The sequence below is a fragment of the Heterocephalus glaber genome, unplaced genomic scaffold (assembly GCF_053883595.1).
Source record: "Heterocephalus glaber isolate CG9 unplaced genomic scaffold, H.glaber_assembly_v1.0 deba00000621, whole genome shotgun sequence".
NCBI classification, from domain to species: domain Eukaryota; kingdom Metazoa; phylum Chordata; class Mammalia; order Rodentia; family Bathyergidae; genus Heterocephalus; species Heterocephalus glaber.
The window spans coordinates 10,157,024-10,177,790 of NW_028258153.1; the positions used below are offsets into that span (position 1 = coordinate 10,157,024).

A 20,767-nucleotide genomic window follows, 5' to 3' on the forward strand; every position below is an offset into this window, starting at 1 on the left:
ACTGAGGACTATGTATTAGGTGAATGTTTGAATTGAACTTCAGTATCTTGACATTCAATTGATCCTTCACTTTTATAATCCTATTATAATATCATAAGACTTTTAAGGACTTTGGAGGACGATAATAGATAATCTCCTAGTTTACCAGAGGTTCAAAATCACTTTTTAATACTATTATTTTATATTCAGTTATTATAAATCTGTCCATTTTCTTCTTCCTTCTCATTCAAATTAAGCCAAAAAGGTAAAGAAAATCAATATCTATTTCTTTCTTTCTGTAATTATTCTAAAAGCTGGGCAAGAAAATCAAGTTGGTTGCTATCTCAACGAAGCCATTAATCTTTGACTGTGCTATATTATGACACTAGTGAATCTCTTTGACTTTGAAATTAACGCAAATACTGATGGATAATAAGTGTGTTTTTTGAAATTAAGCCTGTAGTTAAAAAAAAACTATTTTAAGATGCCTTTCAAGTGAATTTTGGTCTCTGTTCTTTGCTTTAAAATTCTGAAATGCTGATTTTTATAACATACAGGGAAAATGATTCCCTATCATTTTCATGTTTTAGGGGTTCACTTCATATATTAGATCTAATAGCCTAGTCATGCGGGGGGGGGGGGGTTCATGCTAGTAGTCAATTGAAAGCAGGATTTTGGAACTGTTCTCTCAGCTCAGACAAGTGACCAAAGATATATGTGGGCTGTTACCAAGAATTATGCAAGGATTTTTAGTTCTTTGTAGCTTCACATTAAACAACTTTTTATGCTTTCCTAACATACACTATCCATACCACTAGGGGAAATGTGGAACATTCCAAATAATGGTCACAATACCTTACAAAAAAACCAGTAATACAAATATCTATGGTTAAGAGAATTTTAAAGATTGAAGTAGAAAATGCCATTATTCCTTGTGTATTAGTACTTGCCCTACCTGTTGAGTTGAATGACAACATTGTTGTCAAGCAAATATGTGAATATTTATGACATTTCCTGTATTAATATCCTCTCTGTGCATATACCTCTCATGAATGTGGCAACTCATTTATCCAAAGTCTTATAGAATCTCATTCTTACAATTTCCTGCTGTAAACTAGGCCTGACTTTGACCACTGTGCAGAGAGGTTTTCCTTGTGCAACCAGTTATCAGATGCTGATGAATTGCTCAGGCAGGTTTGGGAGGCTCAGGACAAGTGATTCTTTGATTGCAAAACTGGCACCTGACATCTGTCACTTTGAGAAGGAACTAATGGCATCTGAGAAAGCACAGCCAGCCATTCTCTGTGGGCCTCTACCATCAGCGAGTTTGGTCTTGTTTGTACCTGCAAAGTTGGCAGTAAATCTGTATAATTTATGGATGACTCCGATGCTCTCATTGCACTCTCTCTCTCTCTCTCTCTCTCTCTCTCTCTCTCTCTCTCTCTCTCTGTAATAGGACCTGTTCTCATAGCGTGAGATCCTAAAGATTAACACAGAAATTTCATGCTACAGTGTGAAGTAGTATTTCTGCAAGCACCTAACTCAGATTGTTGCAATAGAGCGAAATGATCAGTTTCCAATTTTTATCAGTTCTTAGAAATAGAAATTCCATCTGAGCCTCAAAAATTTCAAAAGTACAGCAATAAACACTTTTAGTCCTGGTCTTTAAGCTAGCTAAATTAACTTTTAACAAGTCTATGAAGAGGGACTATTCTAGATATACATATGTTGTATTCTGCTGCTGTCAACCTTCAGGAAAGAAAAACATGTTTACACCCATGGTATCAGCTTTATTTCATGGCCTTTGTACATCCTAGATACTTGATTTTCACCTTGTGAAATCTACTGACATTCTCTCCTGTGATGTACTTTGCAGCTAGCAAGTGGTCTTTTTTATAGGTCACAAAAATTAAGTGGTGTAGTATATGGGTCCATATGACCCTATTTAATTACATTCAAGCACCTATAATTCAGTAAAAACTTCAAAATACAAATAGCAGGAAAGGCAAATAAAGAGCTAATTTATCATAATCGTATTTGAAGTGATACATATCTCTGAATTGTAGTTATCAAACATGACACAATGATTTTCAGAAACTGGGTGGGGAATAGGGATGGAATCTCTGGAATAAGAGTTATGAGATCATTTTTCACATCAAAATGTAATCTTGTTTTCAATAATAGCAAATGAAGTAATTGGGGGCAATCTTTCCATAGTGAATCTTTATTTTATGCACATTTTTTTACTTTGACCTGCACTTTCATTTCGGTGGAAATATACACTGAACCTTTATTGCAAAGGGAGACAGCTGAGGAGGAGAAAGCAGTAGGGAAAGAAGGTTAGGAAGAGGGTAAAGTTAAGAGGAAAAGTCACAGGCTTTTTCTCAGTGGTGATTAGTATAAGGCCCACAGCTTAGACTGTTGGCAGTCAGGTAGCTGTCTCCATGGTAACAAGAGTAGGAGAGTTATCAAAATGTGATAAGTTGCAAAAAGAAGAAGAAGAAAGTAAAATCACTATTTTTGCTTGTAGAGTAAAAGACCTAGCACATTCACTGCTGCTATTGTTATTTTTCTAAACAAATTAGAATTAAAGGAGCCTTGAAAAATCCTTGATTTTGAAAAAAAAAAAAACCCTACATTGTATTAGAAAGCTGTTAGTGGAGAATTTCTTGTGTTCTTTTAGGAAAAGGAACATTGGATTCATAAATTTAACATTAATCATGAATTGTTAAACTAGAAACCAGGTTATTCACATACCTCCAAGTTACCAGGTGTTACCAAATTTAAGACAATCCAGGTCCAAGGGTTTTTAGTCCATCCAGAATCTTTTGTATTAGTACATAAATAGATCTTGCTGCTTTATCTTTCTATGTTGGTGCCTTGGCCCTGGGGTGTGTCACCAAGTTATGTGAATTGAGAGGAAGACCTAGAGTATCTCAGATACCTCAGTTCAATTCAGTTGTACCAATGTCTTTGGAAAACATGGATGGCAAACCTGAATTAGAGTGCCTGTGAATGTTAAGAATGGTGAGGTCCTGGCTAAAGGCAGAGGGTCTCCTTTCAAAGCTTCCATGTTTTAAATTCTTAGGAAGTTCAATTCTAATTCTATTATATTCTACTTCTCTCAGGAACACAAACAATAATTGTCTTGTTCATTAATGTTTAGTTTAAAAAACCCAAATTACAGGTTTTTATTATCTTAATCCCTACATTGAACTTAAAGTTAAACTATGTATAGTTTTTCACCAGCTTGAAATACCCATGCCCGCAAAAATGTCAATTTCATGTTGTAAAATTCTGCAGGGAACACAATAAATTTGATGATCTCTTCTAAATTAGTGTAATATGAATGTAGAGGGTACATACCAGTTAAAAAACAGAATTATAACATTTTTCTTTTTTGGTGCTGGGAGACAAAGTCAAGACTTCCAGCATGCTAGGCAAGTGCTCTACCATTAAGCTACATCCCCAGCCCTAGAGTTGAAATTTTTAAAAAAAGACTCACCATTGAAATCATTCATGCTGTTGGGGAATGATGGAAGCCCCAATATGGGCTGATATAGATAGTCATATTTCATATAGCAAGCATGAACAAATACTTGATTTATATAAATCATTAAAATGGCTGATTCCATATATATATATATATATATATATATATATATATATAGAGAGAGAGAGAGAGAGAGAGAGAGAGAGAGAGATATCTGGGGACATTTTGTTACAATGCAAAAATGATTGTTGTTTCATGAACCCAGAAGAAGCAGCTACCACTTTCTTCTTCTTACAGTACATGAAGATGATGGGTGTGAACTCCTGCAGCCATTTTTTTGCCTGGCTTATAGAGAGTGTTGGATTTCTGCTGGTTACCATCACGATCCTCATCATTATACTCAAGTTTGGCAATATTCTTCCTAAAACAGATGGGTTCATTTTGTTCCTGTATTTTTTGGATTACAGCTTCTCAGTTATTGCTATGAGCTATCTTATCAGTGTCTTCTTTAACAACACCAACATTGCAGCTCTCATTGGAAGCCTCATCTACGTCATCGCCTTTTTTCCATTTATTGTGCTGATTACAGTTGAAGATGAGTTGAGCTACGTAGTGAAAGTATTCGTGGTAAGTCATCTGTCAGAATGGCCAGTGTAAGATGGTTGGGCTCTTTTTGTTTGTTTTGAGACACTCAAACTGCCAGTTCAAGTATTTAAATTTAAAAATTTGGTGATAGAAAAATAACCATAACTGTCCTAATAGTAATCCCTTTTCCTCCTACATCATTGTACGCCATACAAGCATAGGACTATGGAAAGGAAATCTCTTCCCTTACAGCTTCTAAAACCATCAAAGCTGATGCAGTCAAAAAATAGTTCCATGGGGCCGGGGATTTAGCTCAGTGGTTCCGCCGCCTGCCTCGCAAGGGCAACATCCCAAGTTGGAGCCCCAGTACCAAAAAAGAAAGAAAGAAAGAAAGAAAGAAAGAAAGAAAGAAAGAAAGAAAGAAAGAAAGAAAGAAAGAAAGAAAGAAAGAGAGAGAATATTTCCTTAAGAAATATTAATTAAAATGGATTTATTAGCTTTTTATTGCTGGGAACACATACTGGACATACAGAACTTAGGGGAAAGGTTTGTTTTGACTCAAGTTTCAGGGTATTAAATCTGGTAGGCTAGCTCTAAGGCAGGACTATCAAGGCAGAAAGGCATGATGGAGCAAAACTGTTCACTTTATGGCTGTGGGAAGTAGAGCAGGGACAAGTACCAAAGAGGAAGAGGTAACGTACTCAAAGTCACACCTCCTCTCTTCTCTTCTCTCCTCTCCCCACCTCCCTTCCCTTCCCTTCCCTTCTTTCCTCTTCAATCTCCTCTTCCTCCCACTCCTCTCCCTCCCTCTCCCTCTCCTTCTCCCTCTCCATCCCTCTCCTCTCTCTCTCTCTCACATACACACACACTCAAACACACACAGAGAAATTTTCTGTACTAATCCTGAGTGACTCTTAAGACAATCCAATTGACAGTCCATCTTAGCCATCATAGTGGAATATAACATGTTTTAGAGGTGGTCTAGAATTCTGACTTCTCTCTGGTTCAATTCCTTAAACATCTTGGAGCCTGTAGTATTGAAACTATTCTCATATATGAAGAGCTATCATGGTTTTCATAGCACAAAATATAGCATACAAGCATAAAGACAAATGCATTGACAGTGTATAATCAACTCAGAATTCCTTTCTGCTTTTTCATTCAAAAGCACTGAATTAATTTAAGAATTATAATTACTGATTCTGAAATGTAGAAAGCAGAAACAAATCTTACCATATTAAGACTTTGCTTTTTATGAAAAATAGTGATGAGTAACATTCATCCAGCAGTGACTTCTTTGGGTTTAAACAAAATTTAAATTTGTAATATATAGAAATTAACAATATTTAATCAACTGATATTTTAGTATATTTTTATTCACAATGCTTCTGTTACCTGAAATAAATTTTTGATGTAAAAAAATCATCTTCTGCTCCCTAATGTTTTCATTATAGTCTTAAAACTGTTATTCTGTAATTACCTATTTTATAAATTGCTGAGCAGCATTTAATAAGTTTAAATATATGTTTTTGATTTTTAACAAGTATTTACCAAGTTGTGATTTTCCTACTTGTGTTTTCTGCTCTTTTATCTCTGTTTTTTTTTTTAAGAGTTGTAGCATGCTTGATAAAGGGACATTTGTATTTTTAAATCTTAGAGAGTGAACATCAGTTTAGCCTATACAAATGTCCAAAATAATCACCACTTAAATTCACTGTGGGTGAAATGTATGAAATCTACTAGAAGACTCATGGCTGTTCATTTTCTTCCCAGAGCCTGCTGTCCCCAACAGCATTCAGCTATGCGAGCCAATATATTGCACGATATGAGGAACAAGGCATTGGTAGGTTCACTTTTTCAAAACTGCATTTTATCTTTCACAACTGTGACATGTGTCACAGAAAAATAAACATCTATCTTCAATTTTTTAGGTCTTCATTGGGAAAATATGTACAGCTCCCCAGTCCAGGATGACACCACATCATTTGGCTGGCTATGCTGTCTGATCCTAGCTGACTCTTTCATCTACTTCTTTATTGCTTGGTACATCAGGAACGTTTTCCCAGGTATGAGCGCAATTCTAACAGATACATGATTGTCATCACCATAAGTCAGCTATAACACATTCTAATTGTCAATTTGCCATGTGAAATATCCAAAGAAGAACTTCCCAAAGCCCCAAAACTAAACAAACATATTCAGAGAATTCCTTGATATTCTTCTAAATAAAGAAGCGTGGGATAGTGGCAAATCACTAGGAGTGTGAAATATTAAAAGGCAAAAACTAACTTTTCTAAATCTAAGGAGAAATGACCAGATTCTAATAGAAGACAAGTTGGGCTTCCCTCCTGGAGTTCAAACAACCATCCTTTCTAATGTGCGTATGTGTTTTTCCATTAAGATTATTTATATTTGTACAGTTTGATGCTGTATATGATTTCATTTGCATAGAGATGAGTACAAGGTGTGACCAAAAATATAGTGTGTGTTTAAATAATAATCTCCCTCAGGCCAGGGTTGTAACTCAGCACCACAGCGCCTGCCTGGCAAATGCGAGATCCTGAGTTTGATCCCTGGTACCAAACATTAAAATTAATAATAATAATAATAATAATAATAATAGTCTCCCTCAAAATACTGTCCCTCACTTTGAGCACACTTATACCATTCTTCTTGCAATTTTCTGAAGCAGTTCTGAAAAATCCTTCTTCAGTTGCACCATCGTGGCTACCTCAGTGTCCTGAATTGATTCAAAATGTTTACTTTTCATTGTCACTTTGACTGATTAAGAGCCAGAAGTTGCACAGTGGCAGATCCAGTGAAAAGGTGGATGAGGTAGATAAGGTAATGTTTTTATGAGCCTGCCTTTCTCTTAGATAGCAGTAGGCAGATACATTCACCATATTTTCAACTCCTAAAGACATGAAAGAGGACTTCTGGAACTGTTTCAGAAAAGTGTCACAAATGATGGGATAAACAGTTGAGCAAAGGGAGTATTTTGAGGGGATGGATAGCAATGTGTCTTCACCGTAATAATTTTAAAGGTCTTTAAATTTTTCTTGGTACGTGTTTACAGTGGTATATGCACATTCCACATCTTTTTACGTCCCCTTCCCCTTTTCCCTCACCTCTCCCATTATTTCTCAGTCCACTTCCTAACCACTCCTTGTATAGAGAGACAGAAACCAGATCAGTGATTGCCTGGGACTTGAGGTAGGAACAGGGATTCTCTACAAAGACCATGAGATAACTTTTTGCAGTTATAGAGATATTCTAATACCAGTTTGTGGTAGTTTATAAATTTACTAAAAATCATCTTACACTTAAAATGAATACATTTTATGACATTTAATTATATATCAGTGATGCTAATTTTAAAACAAAAGTTATCTTTTTTTACTCTACTTTGAAAACTGAAACCACCCTTTAGTTTTATACAGTATCAAAATTTCAAAAAAAAGAAAATAAAAAAAACTACTCCTGAGCCATGCATAGTTTCATTTCTGATGCTTAATGTTAAAAATCATTACTAATCCCCTTTCCTAACATATCCCATTACAGGAACATATGGTATGGCTGCTCCCTGGTATTTTCCAGTTCTTCCTTCCTATTGGAAGGAGCGGTTCGGATGTGCAGAGGTGAAGCGTGAGAAAAGCAACGGCCTTATGTTTACCAATATCATGATGCAGAACACCAGCCTATCTGGCAGTAAGACAAGTAGGTCAACACCATTCATTATTGTAAGGGAAATGATGTAAAAATCACATGGTTACTACTTTTAGTTATGCTTCTCTAGATGGCAAAATTATCCTTTTAGTCATGGATGAATATGTCTACACGTGTTTGGACTCTTATAGGGATTGAATTGTGGCTTTTTCTGGGCTCATTAGCTCAGTTGGTCAGCATATGGTACTAATTAGGCCAAGATTATAGTTTTCCTTTGTGGTCCAGTTAGACTCACACAGAGAAAAATTTTATTCCTTGGCCACAGTTTGTACTCTTCACTCGAACCATCTGCCACTGGTCATAAGGAGTAACCAAGTAACAAATACAGATAATGTAGCATAAATTGTTAGTAATACTAGAAAAATAACTCAGGGCTCAAGTCTTGTTGACATTGGTGAATGGTATCATCTTTGTAAAGCAAGTATAACCCATACAAGCAGTCCTTTGAAGATGCCTGAGGGGATCAGACTGCAGTTAATGAACTAGATTCTGTAAACCTCAGATCTGAGCTAGTCTTCTCACTGTAAATCACAACTCGTGGCCATTTATTCCACAAATTAGTATCATCTGCACAATCAGGGGACAAGTCCTAGACTTACTAATATTTAAGATCTATTGATTAAAGAAGAACTTATGATACTTTATTCTAGAACTGCTTTTTCCAACAGAGAAGGCTGATACAAACATTAGAGAGTTTGGTTTACTAACTCCAATTATTCTGTTAAGGAGGCTGGAGTGTGTAATAAATCATTTGTTTCTGAGTATTTTTTCTTACTTAGAAGATTGTATTTATATAGTCTTCCATTTTTAATTAAAGAAAAGTCTAACTCTAGCTGTATTTTCTTACTGATGAGCTTATAACTCTTCCCTTGATTTCTCCCCAGGCCCTGAACACATGTTTCCCTCCAACATTGAGCCAGAACCCAAAGATCTCCCAGTTGGTGTTGCCCTGCATGGAGTAACAAAGATCTATGGTACAAAAGTTGCTGTTGATAACCTCAATCTGAACTTTTATGAAGGCCATATTACTTCATTGCTGGGACCAAATGGAGCTGGAAAAACTACTACCATGTATGTTACTTTTCAATGCTTAATATCACAGAAGCATATTTCAAAAATAAAGTTATTACATTTTACAGATGGCGTAACATGGTTCAGCATGTATGCTAGTGGAATGGATCTAAACCAGAAGTCCTAAATTGTCAGTTCAAAGGCCAATGGGGCATAAGATGGCAGGTTTATTTTGTCCACCTAGAGCTGGCCCACCCAAAATGTCTTGAAATTTTTAATTTAGTGCAAAGATTTTTAAATGAGCAGTTTCTTATTAAAAGTAAACATTCTTGGCATGTCTTAAGAGAATAGCAAGTTCTAAAACATTTAGTTCACAGAGACTATTGGTTAAGACTCATTAGGCTTCATCTTTGGTCTCTATCAATTTATACTGCCACATGCCACATGCACCACATCTATTTCATTTGTTTAAGATTCTATCCTGGTCCATAAATAAGTTTGCATTTGCACATCCTAGTATGATCACACACAACCCCATCTGCTCCATCGTAGGAAACCCTTGTCTTGATTCACAAGGAAACAAAAGAATCACCAGATATAGATTAAAAAGGCAGGGGCAGTGCATGAGCTGTTCTTTCTCACTTTTCACTTAAGTAGTATTTTCCTGTGTCAGAATGGAGGAGTGATTCAAATGTTGCAAAAGTGACATTTTCTGATTTTTTTGTGTGTGATTTGTCTCCACATTTGCTTAGCTGCTTAGTTGGGGCTAAGTTGCTACTGATGCTGTGGCCTTTGATTACAAAAATGAGTCAGTTGTTGCACATCTTATTTTGAATCATCATGAATAAGTTCAGTGACTGTAAAAACCCTGACATTAATGTTTTTGTAAATAAAAGAGGACAGAGGTAGGTCATGAAAAAATGAACATATAACCTTTCTTATTTGCATGACCTCTTTAAAGCCATAATTGACTTTCTGATGAGAATACAATGGTTACAAGGCAAGAGTCCCAATAGGAAATAAGAGAATAGGAAAGAAAAGGAAGAGGAGACATTTAAAGAGACTGCAATTTTAACTGAGAATACCCCCATTTTATAGTTCTGTATACAAATTTTAAAGAATGAAATGTGCTATTCGTATTTCAATTCATTTTATGGAAAAATTGTATATTATATTGATTCCCTATTTAATCCAACAGTATTCATTGCCAGATCCTTGTCAGATACTATGACAGAGTGGTGAGAAAATAAGTCCTTTTTCTGACCTCATGGAGTTTACTTGTAGTGGAGGGAGGAGAAGGGCATTAAGTAATTGTCCATTTACTAATCATGTGAAAGATGACCAGGAATTATCTAGGTGGGAAGATGCAGACACAGGATAGAGAACAGACCTGGAGATGCCCAAAGAGTATATGAAAAGAAGAGTTAGGAGCTTATGGCCATGGGGTGGGCTCATGGTATTGGTGGCTGTGAAAATGGAGACAGGTGAGTGGAGTTAGTACAACCAGTATAGCAGGAGGGTATAAAAGGCAGAATTCTGGATTCTAGGCCTGTACAACCAGTATATGAACTTGTCACACAAGGAAAAGGGTCAAGACAAGGAAGATATGTGTTTGAGGGCAAAGATCATGTTGAGTTGGAGGACCTGTAAGGCATCTCATGGAGAAGTGTCATGGTCTGTGGAATAAATAAACATGCCTAGAACCAAGTGATGACTCTGGACTAGAGATATAAATTTGAGACTTGTGAGCCTATACTGTGGAATGCCAGAGAAGTATACAAGTTTGTGCTAAGAGAGAACGTACTTGCAATAAAAAGCACAACCATTTTATCATTATTATGACTACTACCACCATCATCATGTAGTCTTTATGCAACACTGTAAATTTTTAAAAACTTAAAAATAATTTTTATTTTTTATTTCCATGTAATACCTTTTTATCTCATAGTTTGACCCTGCCTGAAGAGATACACTGTAACATTTTTCTCTGAGAAGCAGGACAAATTTACTATTAATATCTAGCTTCAGTCCTTGGTCTAACTTATTGTTTCTTTATTTACAGCTCTATGTTAACTGGGCTGTTTGGTGCCTCAGCTGGTACCATCTTTGTGTATGGGAAAGATATTAAAACAGACCTCAACACTGTTCGGAAGAACATGGGAGTGTGCATGCAGCACGATGTCTTGTTCAGTTATCTTACTACTAAGGAACATCTTCTTCTATATGGCTCCATCAAAGTTCCTCATTGGACTAAGAAACAGCTCCATGAAGAAGTAAAAAAGTGAGTTATGACAAGAACAAGAACATGAGCTGCTAATCTCTCTCAAAGACAGTTTGGTTGGTCCAGCTCTGGTAACCAATAGAAAATGTTTTCCGTAAAACAATTGCTTTTTTAGTTTTTCTCCTTCTCTGGCATTATATACATTTAATGCCATTATCCTCAGATAATTATTATGAAATTGTTTCACTGTTTTTCTCTGGCTTTGCTGTTGACAAGCACTTCTTCTAATCTGCACAATGACTTCACTGGTCCAAACCTCCTAACTGGACTCCTGTCCTAACTGGACTCCTGACTTCTACTCCCCACTCATATAATCTGTCCTTAGCAGAGCAGCCAGGATGGGCTTTTCAACCAAAATTAAGACCACATCACTCCTGTGTGGCCCTTAAGTGGCTTCCTTCCACATTCAATATACAGTAATACTCGGTACTGTCATGATCAAGGCCTATGAGGCCCTGCATGAACTGGCCCCAGCTTTACCTCTAATGCCTTTTCTGTCCACTTTCTTACTGTTCACTCTACTCTGGGTGCACTGGCCTAGTTGTACATTTGACTATGCTCAGCCTGCTCCATCCTCAGGGCTTTCTATTTACTCTTCCTTCAACCTGCAGCTCCCTTCTCCAGTCAGCCATTGGAATTAGTCTTGGTCAAATAACCACTTTTCTGGTCTCTGCGCCAATCTTACCTTCTCATAGTGATTCCCTTACATAAAATAGATGCCTAAAATAACATGACCCTGGCATGCTTTACCGCACATAATCTGCTTTTTAAAAAATCTTGTATTGCACTTATCATATTATAAACTTGCTTATATTTATCAACTGGATTTTCCTCCACATCCTTCTTGACACTCACACATACTGGAAAATAATCTTATGGGTAGGAATTTTTATCTGCCCACTGCTTTCCTCTAGCACCTAAAAAGTGATCTGGTGGACCGGGGATTTAGCTCAGTGGTGCTGCCACTTACCTTGCAAGCACAAGGTTCTGAGTTCGATCCCCAGTAACCAAAAAAAAAAAAAATTGGTACAAAATGAGTAGATACTCTAAGTACTTACCAAATGAATGGCCTACATATTCCCTTTGTGTTTTTCTTTTAAAGTATCAATTTTAGTACCTCCGAGTGGATAATAAACAGTAGAAAACTATTTTGAATTCTCAAGTTTATTGTACCTGAATGAGTACATGATAGTTGTTTAGCAAATGTATCTGTCCTTTAGTATATTTATTGTGCTTTTCTAGTACTCAAATAGACTCTAGAAAAAATAACTACCTTGCACTGTTTTTGAAGGACTTTAAAAGAAACTGGACTGTATACCCATCGGCATAAGAGAGTTGGAACACTGTCAGGAGGAATGAAGAGGAAATTATCTATCTCCATTGCTCTTATTGGTGGATCAAGGGTTGTGATTTTGGATGAACCATCCACTGGAGTTGACCCATGTTCACGCCGAAGTATATGGGATGTAATATCCAAGAACAAAACTGGTATGAGTGCATTCTCACAGCTTCTCCATTCAACAGTCATCACTTTGCCCTCTGTGATACACAAAAGCAAGAAGAAGCCTTTTTCTGGTTTTAATATCCTTTACATGTCTAAGATGGACTCTTTTCCCAATATTTCTCTTCTCTCAGCTAAATTTCTGGGTCAATTAGTTAATATCTATCTAGTGCCCACTGTGAGTTGGGCTCTTAACTGGCCTTTTTGAGAGCATGTAAACCCAGCAGAAGTTCCAAAGTCTGCCTGGAGGAGCTTGGAATCTAATTAGAGACACCAAACATACACAAATGAAAATAAACTGTAAACAGACTAAATAAGTGCTAACAGGATGTGAAGCAAAGGAGTAATCAGACTGGAGTGGATTAATCAGAGAGGAATATTCAAAAAGCCTTTAAAATTATCACTTTTTCATGGTGAAGTTTAGGAAAAAAGAGGAAGATGATGTGAAATGAAGGAAATTTAGCAAAACCCTGAGAGATTAGGAAGTGTGGCCCATGCCTACAGAACACATGATGGACATTAGCTACACAGCATAATAAACGCTTATTTGCTGCCAATTTGTGTGAAAACACCACCAAATATTTAAGAACACCTCTTCTGATCATTTTGAAATTTCCTCCTGCTCGAGTTTTTAGTTAGCTCATAAACATGACTCTTCTCATATATCACAGGCTATACTTTTGCAAACTCTGTGTTATCTTTGGAAGTCTGTCTTTATTTTTTATTCTCTGTTTTCTTGACTGTCTTTTCAAGCCAGAACAATCATTCTGTCCACTCACCACTTGGACGAGGCTGAAGTGCTGAGTGACCGTATTGCCTTCCTGGAGCAGGGTGGGCTCCGATGCTGTGGGTCGCCATTTTACCTCAAGGAAGCATTTGGAGATGGGTATCACCTCACACTCACTAAGAAGAAGGTCAGTAGCAGAAAAAAAACATACCTCATTGTGGGCTTAGAAGTTAATTTTTTATAAGGAACAGAGCAGACTCTCTCCAACTTTATTCATTGCTTAAATTTACTAATATACCAGCTTGATAGTGCTCAAACTTGAACATCAGAATACTGAAGGTCTTGGGTAAAACCCCCAGATTCCTAGTCCAACCCCAAGAATGTCTGATTCAGTAGTCTGGGTTGGGGAATTTACTAAATTCCTAACAAGTTCACAGATGATGTAGAGGCTACTTGTCTGGGGATTGCATGTGAAGAACCAAAATGTATCAGTGGTGGCAAACCTATGGTATGTGTGCTGCAGCAGGCTGTAACTTTGAAAGCTCTAAAAGGTTGGCCATCTCTAGCCGGTGAACAGTGATCTCCATCTTAATATTACTGATGGAAGGTTGCCCTGTTAGTTTCCCTAATATTTCAGCATGTAAAGCTAGATTTAAATTTTCTAGCTTATCAAAAATAAATAAAGATAATATGAAGTCATGTATTCATTTTCTGGAAAAGTGTGAAGAACTCAAGCACAGACTATAACTTAGGTCAACAGAACATTTACAACTTTTGAAGGACAGTAATGCTAATTAAAGATCTCTGTACCACCTACCAGGGCATATGGTTTGACAACACTGTGCAACATGCATATGCTAATAGGCAGGTTATGACTACCACCATTTATTTTATGTTGACATCATCCCGATTTGACTTCTATTATATAAAAAGTTAATCATTATTCCATTTATTAATCATTCAAAAATACATTTGTTAGGGGCATATTATGCCTTATCATGTATCCAAGTACTATCCTAGACATTGGGGTTATATCCATGATCTGATTAAATTAAAATCTCTGGCCTCATACAGTTTATATTCTGATGGAGTGTGAGAGATTCACATTCATATAGTCAGTGAGTAACTTATTAATTAGTATATTACTTATTGTCTTTATTTCTATTGATATGGAGAGAAATAAACCCGGAGAGGGGAAAGAGGAAATTCTGGGTGATGTAATTTTTTAAACATAAGAGATGGGGCTCCAGAGAAAGTGACAGTTGAACTCTGAGTTGGAGCTTGAGAGAAAAGGGTCATGTTGCTGTATCTGGGGCAAAGGAAGAGCAATTACAGAGAATCTGAGAATGATGTATACCTAAACCTTAATCACTTTAGCAACAGAAAAAGAGACTGGAATAGTGCAAGGGAGAGGAAAAAGAGTGGACCATTAGGTTGGAGAAGGGACAAAGTGGGGTGGGAGAGTGTGGCTGGTAAATGGTGACTTGTAGACAGCTATAGGGTTCCCAACTGAGACACGGAGGCACTGGAGGAGTGATGTGTGATCTGACTCAGGCCTGGAATGAACCGACAAGAAGGCCTGACTTTCTGATTGAGGCCCTTCGCCCCTATAGTATACAGAGGAGAATGGTCAACTTCTGTTTTTGTCTCTAGACTCCAAGTCTAGATACAAGTACAACATGTGACACAGTGGCCGTGACAGCAATGATCAGATCCCACCTTCCTGAAGCCTACCTCAAGGAGGACATTGGAGGAGAGCTTGTTTATGTGCTTCCTCCATTTAGTACCAAAGTTTCGGGAGCCTATCTGTCACTTCTAAGAGCACTGGACCAGGGCATGGGTGACCTCAACATAGGGTGCTATGGCATTTCAGACACCACTGTCGAAGAGGTATGTGTGGTCATTTCTTCAGTTGGTAAAGTGGATATTAATTATGTGCAACATTTTTTAAAAGGAAAGAAATATTTTTAAATAAGTAAATACTTCACAAATCAGAAAACCCTAAAAATTATCTCAGTACTGTTCTTATGGAAGACTGATTCTGAGAATAAGATGTTAGCCCAATAAGAGTACCCTAATCTTTTACATAAGAAAATATGCTCTTGAAGTCAAGAGGCTTGTCTCAAAATGTGATAAAAATTCAAAATCAAAATTAAGCTTAGAAATTAGAAGAGATTTGCACTTTTATTTTAATGACATGATATGGTTCTCTTTCTAGGTCTTTCTGAACTTAACCAAAGAGTCGCAAAAAAATGGTGGTATGAGTCTTGAGCACTTAACACAACGGAAAATTGGGAATTCCAGTACCAAGGGCATCTCAACTCCTGATGACTTATCCGTGAGCAGTAGCAACTTCACAGACAGAGATGGTATAAATCTAATTGAGATATTTTGCTTATATCCCATAAATGGCATAAAAGAGGAAATCACAGGAAATTTTTAAAAATCTAACTTTAAAGTTTTGTTTTAAATTTTCAAAACTAAAGAAAGAGAAGTGTCCTTTTAAAATGCAAAATATTAATTAAAAAATTGAATTCTCTATTTCAAAAGTACTTTGAAGAGTGTGAAAGGATAACCTTGACAGGGTAATGATAAGTATCCCTTCTACTCACCAGAAATGATTTTCAAAATGTAACTTACAACAGTTTCAGATTTATGCTGAACAAGTTAAGATTCTTCTTATAGCTTGTGCTGTCCAACAACAAACAAAGTTGCCTGTATGAGACAATAACCATCAAAACAAAGAAAGAGAAAAGAAGAAAAGAAAAGTAATCATCAGCTTTCTCAGTACCTATTGGAAAACATGTTTAGCCTCCCCCTTCTCTGCACCACTCAGGGGATGAGGAAATCCTTTTGGGGGAAGGGCTCTGAATTGATTAAGTTGGACTTAATGGCTAAGTATCTGTAACAATAGGTTTTCCACTCAGTTCTTGACACAGAGCATGTTCTCAAACCCTGTTTCTTGACACAACTTTGAGAGGTTTAGGTCTTTTTAAAGTAACTTTTTGGTCACTGTCTCTTTCTGACAGTTAATTTATACCTCTAAAAATACTATTTACTTAAGGAACATGTAGTAAAATGATATATAAATTATGTAATAGTCATTTCAACAGTTTGATTGAATTGGAAAAAATCTCTAGGAATAGAACTTTTAATTAATCATTTGCCTGTCTCTAAAGCTCAAAAAAGATAATCTCTGATGTTTGTATAATTCTGGAACTTGAGGCTCATTTGTCCTCTGTCACATTCCTCATTTATCATCTGTTGAGGAATATAATTGTACAGTTCACAGAATTGAGGACTTTGATTAGAAAGTGGTCATCTGCTTCAGGAAGTAAATCCTATGTATTTGCCTCTGCATTTGTCTCATAATTTGAAACTATTCATCAGTCAAAATGTTCCCCTCATTGACATTATCTTTGAGAAAGCACATTTACTCCATTTGATACACCTGTAAGTCATCCACATGCAATTTTTCAAGAAACAGAAAAGCATACTAATTAACTCCAACATATTCAGCTCCTTCCACAATTCCCTTTTGCAGAGATATGAGTTTGCATTTAAACCTGTTCACTCTGTTTAATTGGAATTCATTTTAAATTAAGCAGCTTTGTATTTTTCCTTATCAGCTAAATGAAGATCATGATTTTTGTGCTGTGTGGTTTGTGATGGAAAATTAAAAATATACACAGACTTGATGAATACCATCATCTTATCATGTGTGAAGGCATGCTTGGTGGCAGGTCTTTGGAGAGAATGCCATATTTGAACCTAATTTTAGAGGGAGGTATTGCAATTATTAACCACAAGAGCTGTGATGGCCTCCACAGCTGCCCTGACTTTCAGAAGGATGGAATTTTTTCATTACCTGAAAATCATTTCAAGGAGGGCAGAGACATAAGTAGTTTTTCAGGGAGTCCTTTTTGAGACTCTGCTTGTAAAAGTGGAATGTTAGAAGGCCATAATCATTCTAAGTTTCTAGAGAGAATGGAATGAATAAGTGGTTCATTCCAATTGTACTTTGGAAGAAAGGATTCCCTTTTCCTACATATGGGTGAATTTATTGGATGTCATGTCAGATTTAGAAACAATTAGACTTACAGTCACTAAGTTACTTATAATACGAATGAGTTCTTCGACTACATTGGTGTTTCATTTTCTATTTATCTTATTTAAATTCAGACTCATCATAGAAACTATTTCCTGATTATTCATAATTAGTAATACATACCGAAAGTTTACATTGAGACTTGGAGTCTGGAGGTAGTGTTCATTTATAAAATTCTCAGTATCTAACTTTTACCTGTAAAATTACTATATATAGGTTTGATAATATTTTATACCTAGCAAATTATAATTTTTTAAAGCACCTTTTCTAGCTCTGTATGAGATGATATTATGGTCCTCAATTTGAGGCTCAGACCATGGCTGACAAATGAATTGCTAAACACCCCATCCAAATACTTAAAATATAAGCTTTCCATACCATCATTAGTTTCTGAAGTAATTTTATTACAAGATTTATTGTGCTCTCCTAGAACCAGGCTGGAAGTGTAGCTCAGAGGTAGAACACTTACCTAGCATGTGTGACGCCCTGGGTTCTACTTCTAGAAGAGGGGTGGAAAATAAAGGATTTCCTAGAACCATATCAAATCTTTTTCTTAATCAGACAAAGTCCTGACCAGTGGAGAGCGGCTGGATGGTTTTGGACTGTTGCTGAAGAAGATAGTGGCCATTCTTATCAAGCGGTTCCACCACACCCGCAGGAACTGGAAAGGACTCATTGCACAGGTGGTCCTTCCCATTGTCTTTGTGATCACTGCCATGGGCCTTGGCACACTGCGTGCTTCCAACAACAGTTACCCAGAGATCGAGATCTCCCCCTCTCTTTATGGTGCCTCTGAACAGACAGCCTTCTATGCGTGAGTTTCCTTCTATTAACCAAAAGAATGATCCCCAAATGCTTCCAGAATTGTGGTTGCACCCATCTGAATCCCTTGGAATGCCAAAGAATAAAGAACACAGAAGCCACAGTATCGATCCTATTAAAGGAACAGTTTAATTTATTGCAATATGTTATCTCTATGGTCCAAAATGGCTTTTTAAGAATTTTTACATTTATTTAATAATAAGGTTATAGTAGATACTTATTTTAATGACTAGACTTTAATGAAGAAGGCCAGGTTTTGTGTAACTTCTGAATCTTTTGCATTATATAGCAAATAATGTATTATTGCTCTGATGAATATTGAATACCAATGTCAGAATTCTCCATAATATACCATGATATGTATAAAGGAGAGCAAATACATTGTGACAAATACAATGACAAAGCATGTGCTCATTTTTCCTGGTGATACTTTTTTCCTTGGAAATTGAGTCTTAAATTTTTAAGAAAAGTCCTGTAGACAGCAAAATTTAATCTCTTCAAATTATTTGTGAGCATTTGTGAATATCACAGGAGATTAGTGAAGGTAATGGATTTGAGTGTGTCCTTTACTTTTTCAGGAATTATGACCCAAGTACAAAACCTCTGGTCTCAGCAATGTGGGACTTCCCTGGCATTGACAACATTTGTCTGAACAGCAGTGATTCGTAAGTGGTCCTTGCTCTTTTCCTTTCATTTTCAGCATTCCAGTTTGTGCATGTGTGTGTGGATGTGCAGGCGTGTATACATTACTTGGCTCTAAAGATCAGTACCCTGATAGAAATCTGTTTAACAGACCTTATCTATTTCCTTCCATTTCCTCCCTAGCTATGTTATACTGTAACAATAAACATCAGATGCCTCATAGTTTGCACAGCTGTTTTGTATACATACTTATATTTAACAATTAAACCTAGAAAATTTTAATCCCATTTTACACATGAAGTAACTAGGGTTCCTAGGGGCTAAGATAGTTGTCTAAAGTTATTTTCTGACTCCAGTTCCCCTATCTTCATGCTAAGCTTGTTCAAATTTTCAAGATATTACCTAACATTTTTAACCTGATCTTGGTGTATTATTATGCTTTCTGTCAGAAGAGAGGATGAAAAGAGCAAAGAGAATAAAGGGAACAAAAAGCTTCGTTCTATCACTGTAAGACAATTCGGTGAGCTTTAATGTTAGCACTAGTCAATAAATGATCTTCTTCAATCCTCCAATGCAAAATGTCAAATCTCTTGAAAATAGTAGTATAATGTGTATTCAAGTTATAAAAAGTCAGTAAATTGTACCTAGGACTACACACCTAAAATTTATACCAAGTACTTGCTTAAATACTTCTGTGTAAACATGAGAACACATATGTGTGCATGGGTTCACATGTATGAAACATTTGATTTTGATACCATTTTTATTTGCAGACGGTGTTTAAAGGAAAATAGTCTGAACAGCTGGAACACCAGTGGAGAGCCTATCACTAATTTTGGTGTTTGCTCCTGCTCAGAAAATGTCCAGGTAAAATGGAATTCAATTTCAGTGAAGTAGGAAAAAGAAAGGAATAAATATGAAAATTTGAAAGATCCATCCAGGTTACCAATGAGTCAATATAATTTCATTATATGGAACCTAGTGGCTCAGAGATATGGACCTGAAAAGCTTGAAAATATTAACTTTGAACTTCAGGTCTCTGTTTTAAATTGAACTCAGGACAAATATCCAAAGGTAGGTAATTCTATGATGTTCTTTGTGGAAATGAACTGAAAATGAATTTTTGGTGTCAGTTCAGTTGTAACTGGAAAGCTCTATGTTTCATAGGACAAAATGTGACCATAACTGTCATATGTGAAAATACAGCGAGACTGTCACTGTAGTGGTCAGTTGGGAGGTCAGTCATGTGTAATTCTAAAATGGAATTCCTTATGCCTCCAAGCAAAACATCCAGCCTGCAGGAAAAATCATTTCTTGAAACGGAAAAAATTATCCATCACTTAGTCTATATTCTATAAATAAAGACCTTAGTCTTCCAACCTTATCAAGTTGCTAAACTCTTAGGAGAAACAAATTCAGTAGAGAAGTTAGATTCCTGATTTGATCACCATACAATATACAGATGTATCAAAACACTGTACTACATTAGTTTGTATAATTATTATGGTCAAATTTTTAAACTTGAGATATAGTTTAATAGATTATTGAAGAAAAGAAATCAATATTAGTTTCTAAGGGCCACTATATTGTCAATTTACTTTCTCATGGAGGAGGACTCTTGAAATATTTTCTTCAAAATGATATATGGTTATACCCTGAACATATACAATATTTTAGATTGAAAATATATTCAGCGAATGCAACCACATTTCATGCTCTCATGCAAGACAGCTACTAGGAATAAGAGCTAGGATCTTTTGAAATCCTTGAATATTTAAACATTAGCTTTAGCTGGTACCCAGAGTATTTTAATTTCTCATCTAATTTAGCTAATTTCTGAAATTCATTATGCATTTTTGATAGTTAATAGTAAAGTCAAGTAAGTATTTTAA

At 36.2% G+C, this 20,767-nt stretch overlaps 1 protein-coding gene across 3 annotated transcripts in view; it reads left to right on the top strand.

The window, feature by feature from the left end:
• Abca12 (ATP binding cassette subfamily A member 12) overlaps positions 1-20,767 on the top strand; it is a 176,700-nt gene that overhangs the window by 117,162 nt on the left and 38,771 nt on the right. For all 3 annotated transcript variants that reach the window (XM_087206152.1, XM_087206150.1, XM_087206151.1), the window contains 13 exons: positions 3,770-4,099; positions 5,831-5,900; positions 5,989-6,123; positions 7,619-7,774; positions 8,668-8,854; positions 10,857-11,075; positions 12,367-12,563; positions 13,330-13,490; positions 14,957-15,193; positions 15,522-15,672; positions 17,973-18,225; positions 18,812-18,898; positions 19,649-19,742. In XM_087206152.1, the coding sequence (XP_087062278.1) occupies positions 3,770-4,099; positions 5,831-5,900; positions 5,989-6,123; positions 7,619-7,774; positions 8,668-8,854; positions 10,857-11,075; positions 12,367-12,563; positions 13,330-13,490; positions 14,957-15,193; positions 15,522-15,672; positions 17,973-18,225; positions 18,812-18,898; positions 19,649-19,742 (2,277 nt within the window). The remainder of the gene's footprint in view (positions 1-3,769; positions 4,100-5,830; positions 5,901-5,988; positions 6,124-7,618; positions 7,775-8,667; positions 8,855-10,856; positions 11,076-12,366; positions 12,564-13,329; positions 13,491-14,956; positions 15,194-15,521; positions 15,673-17,972; positions 18,226-18,811; positions 18,899-19,648; positions 19,743-20,767) is intronic.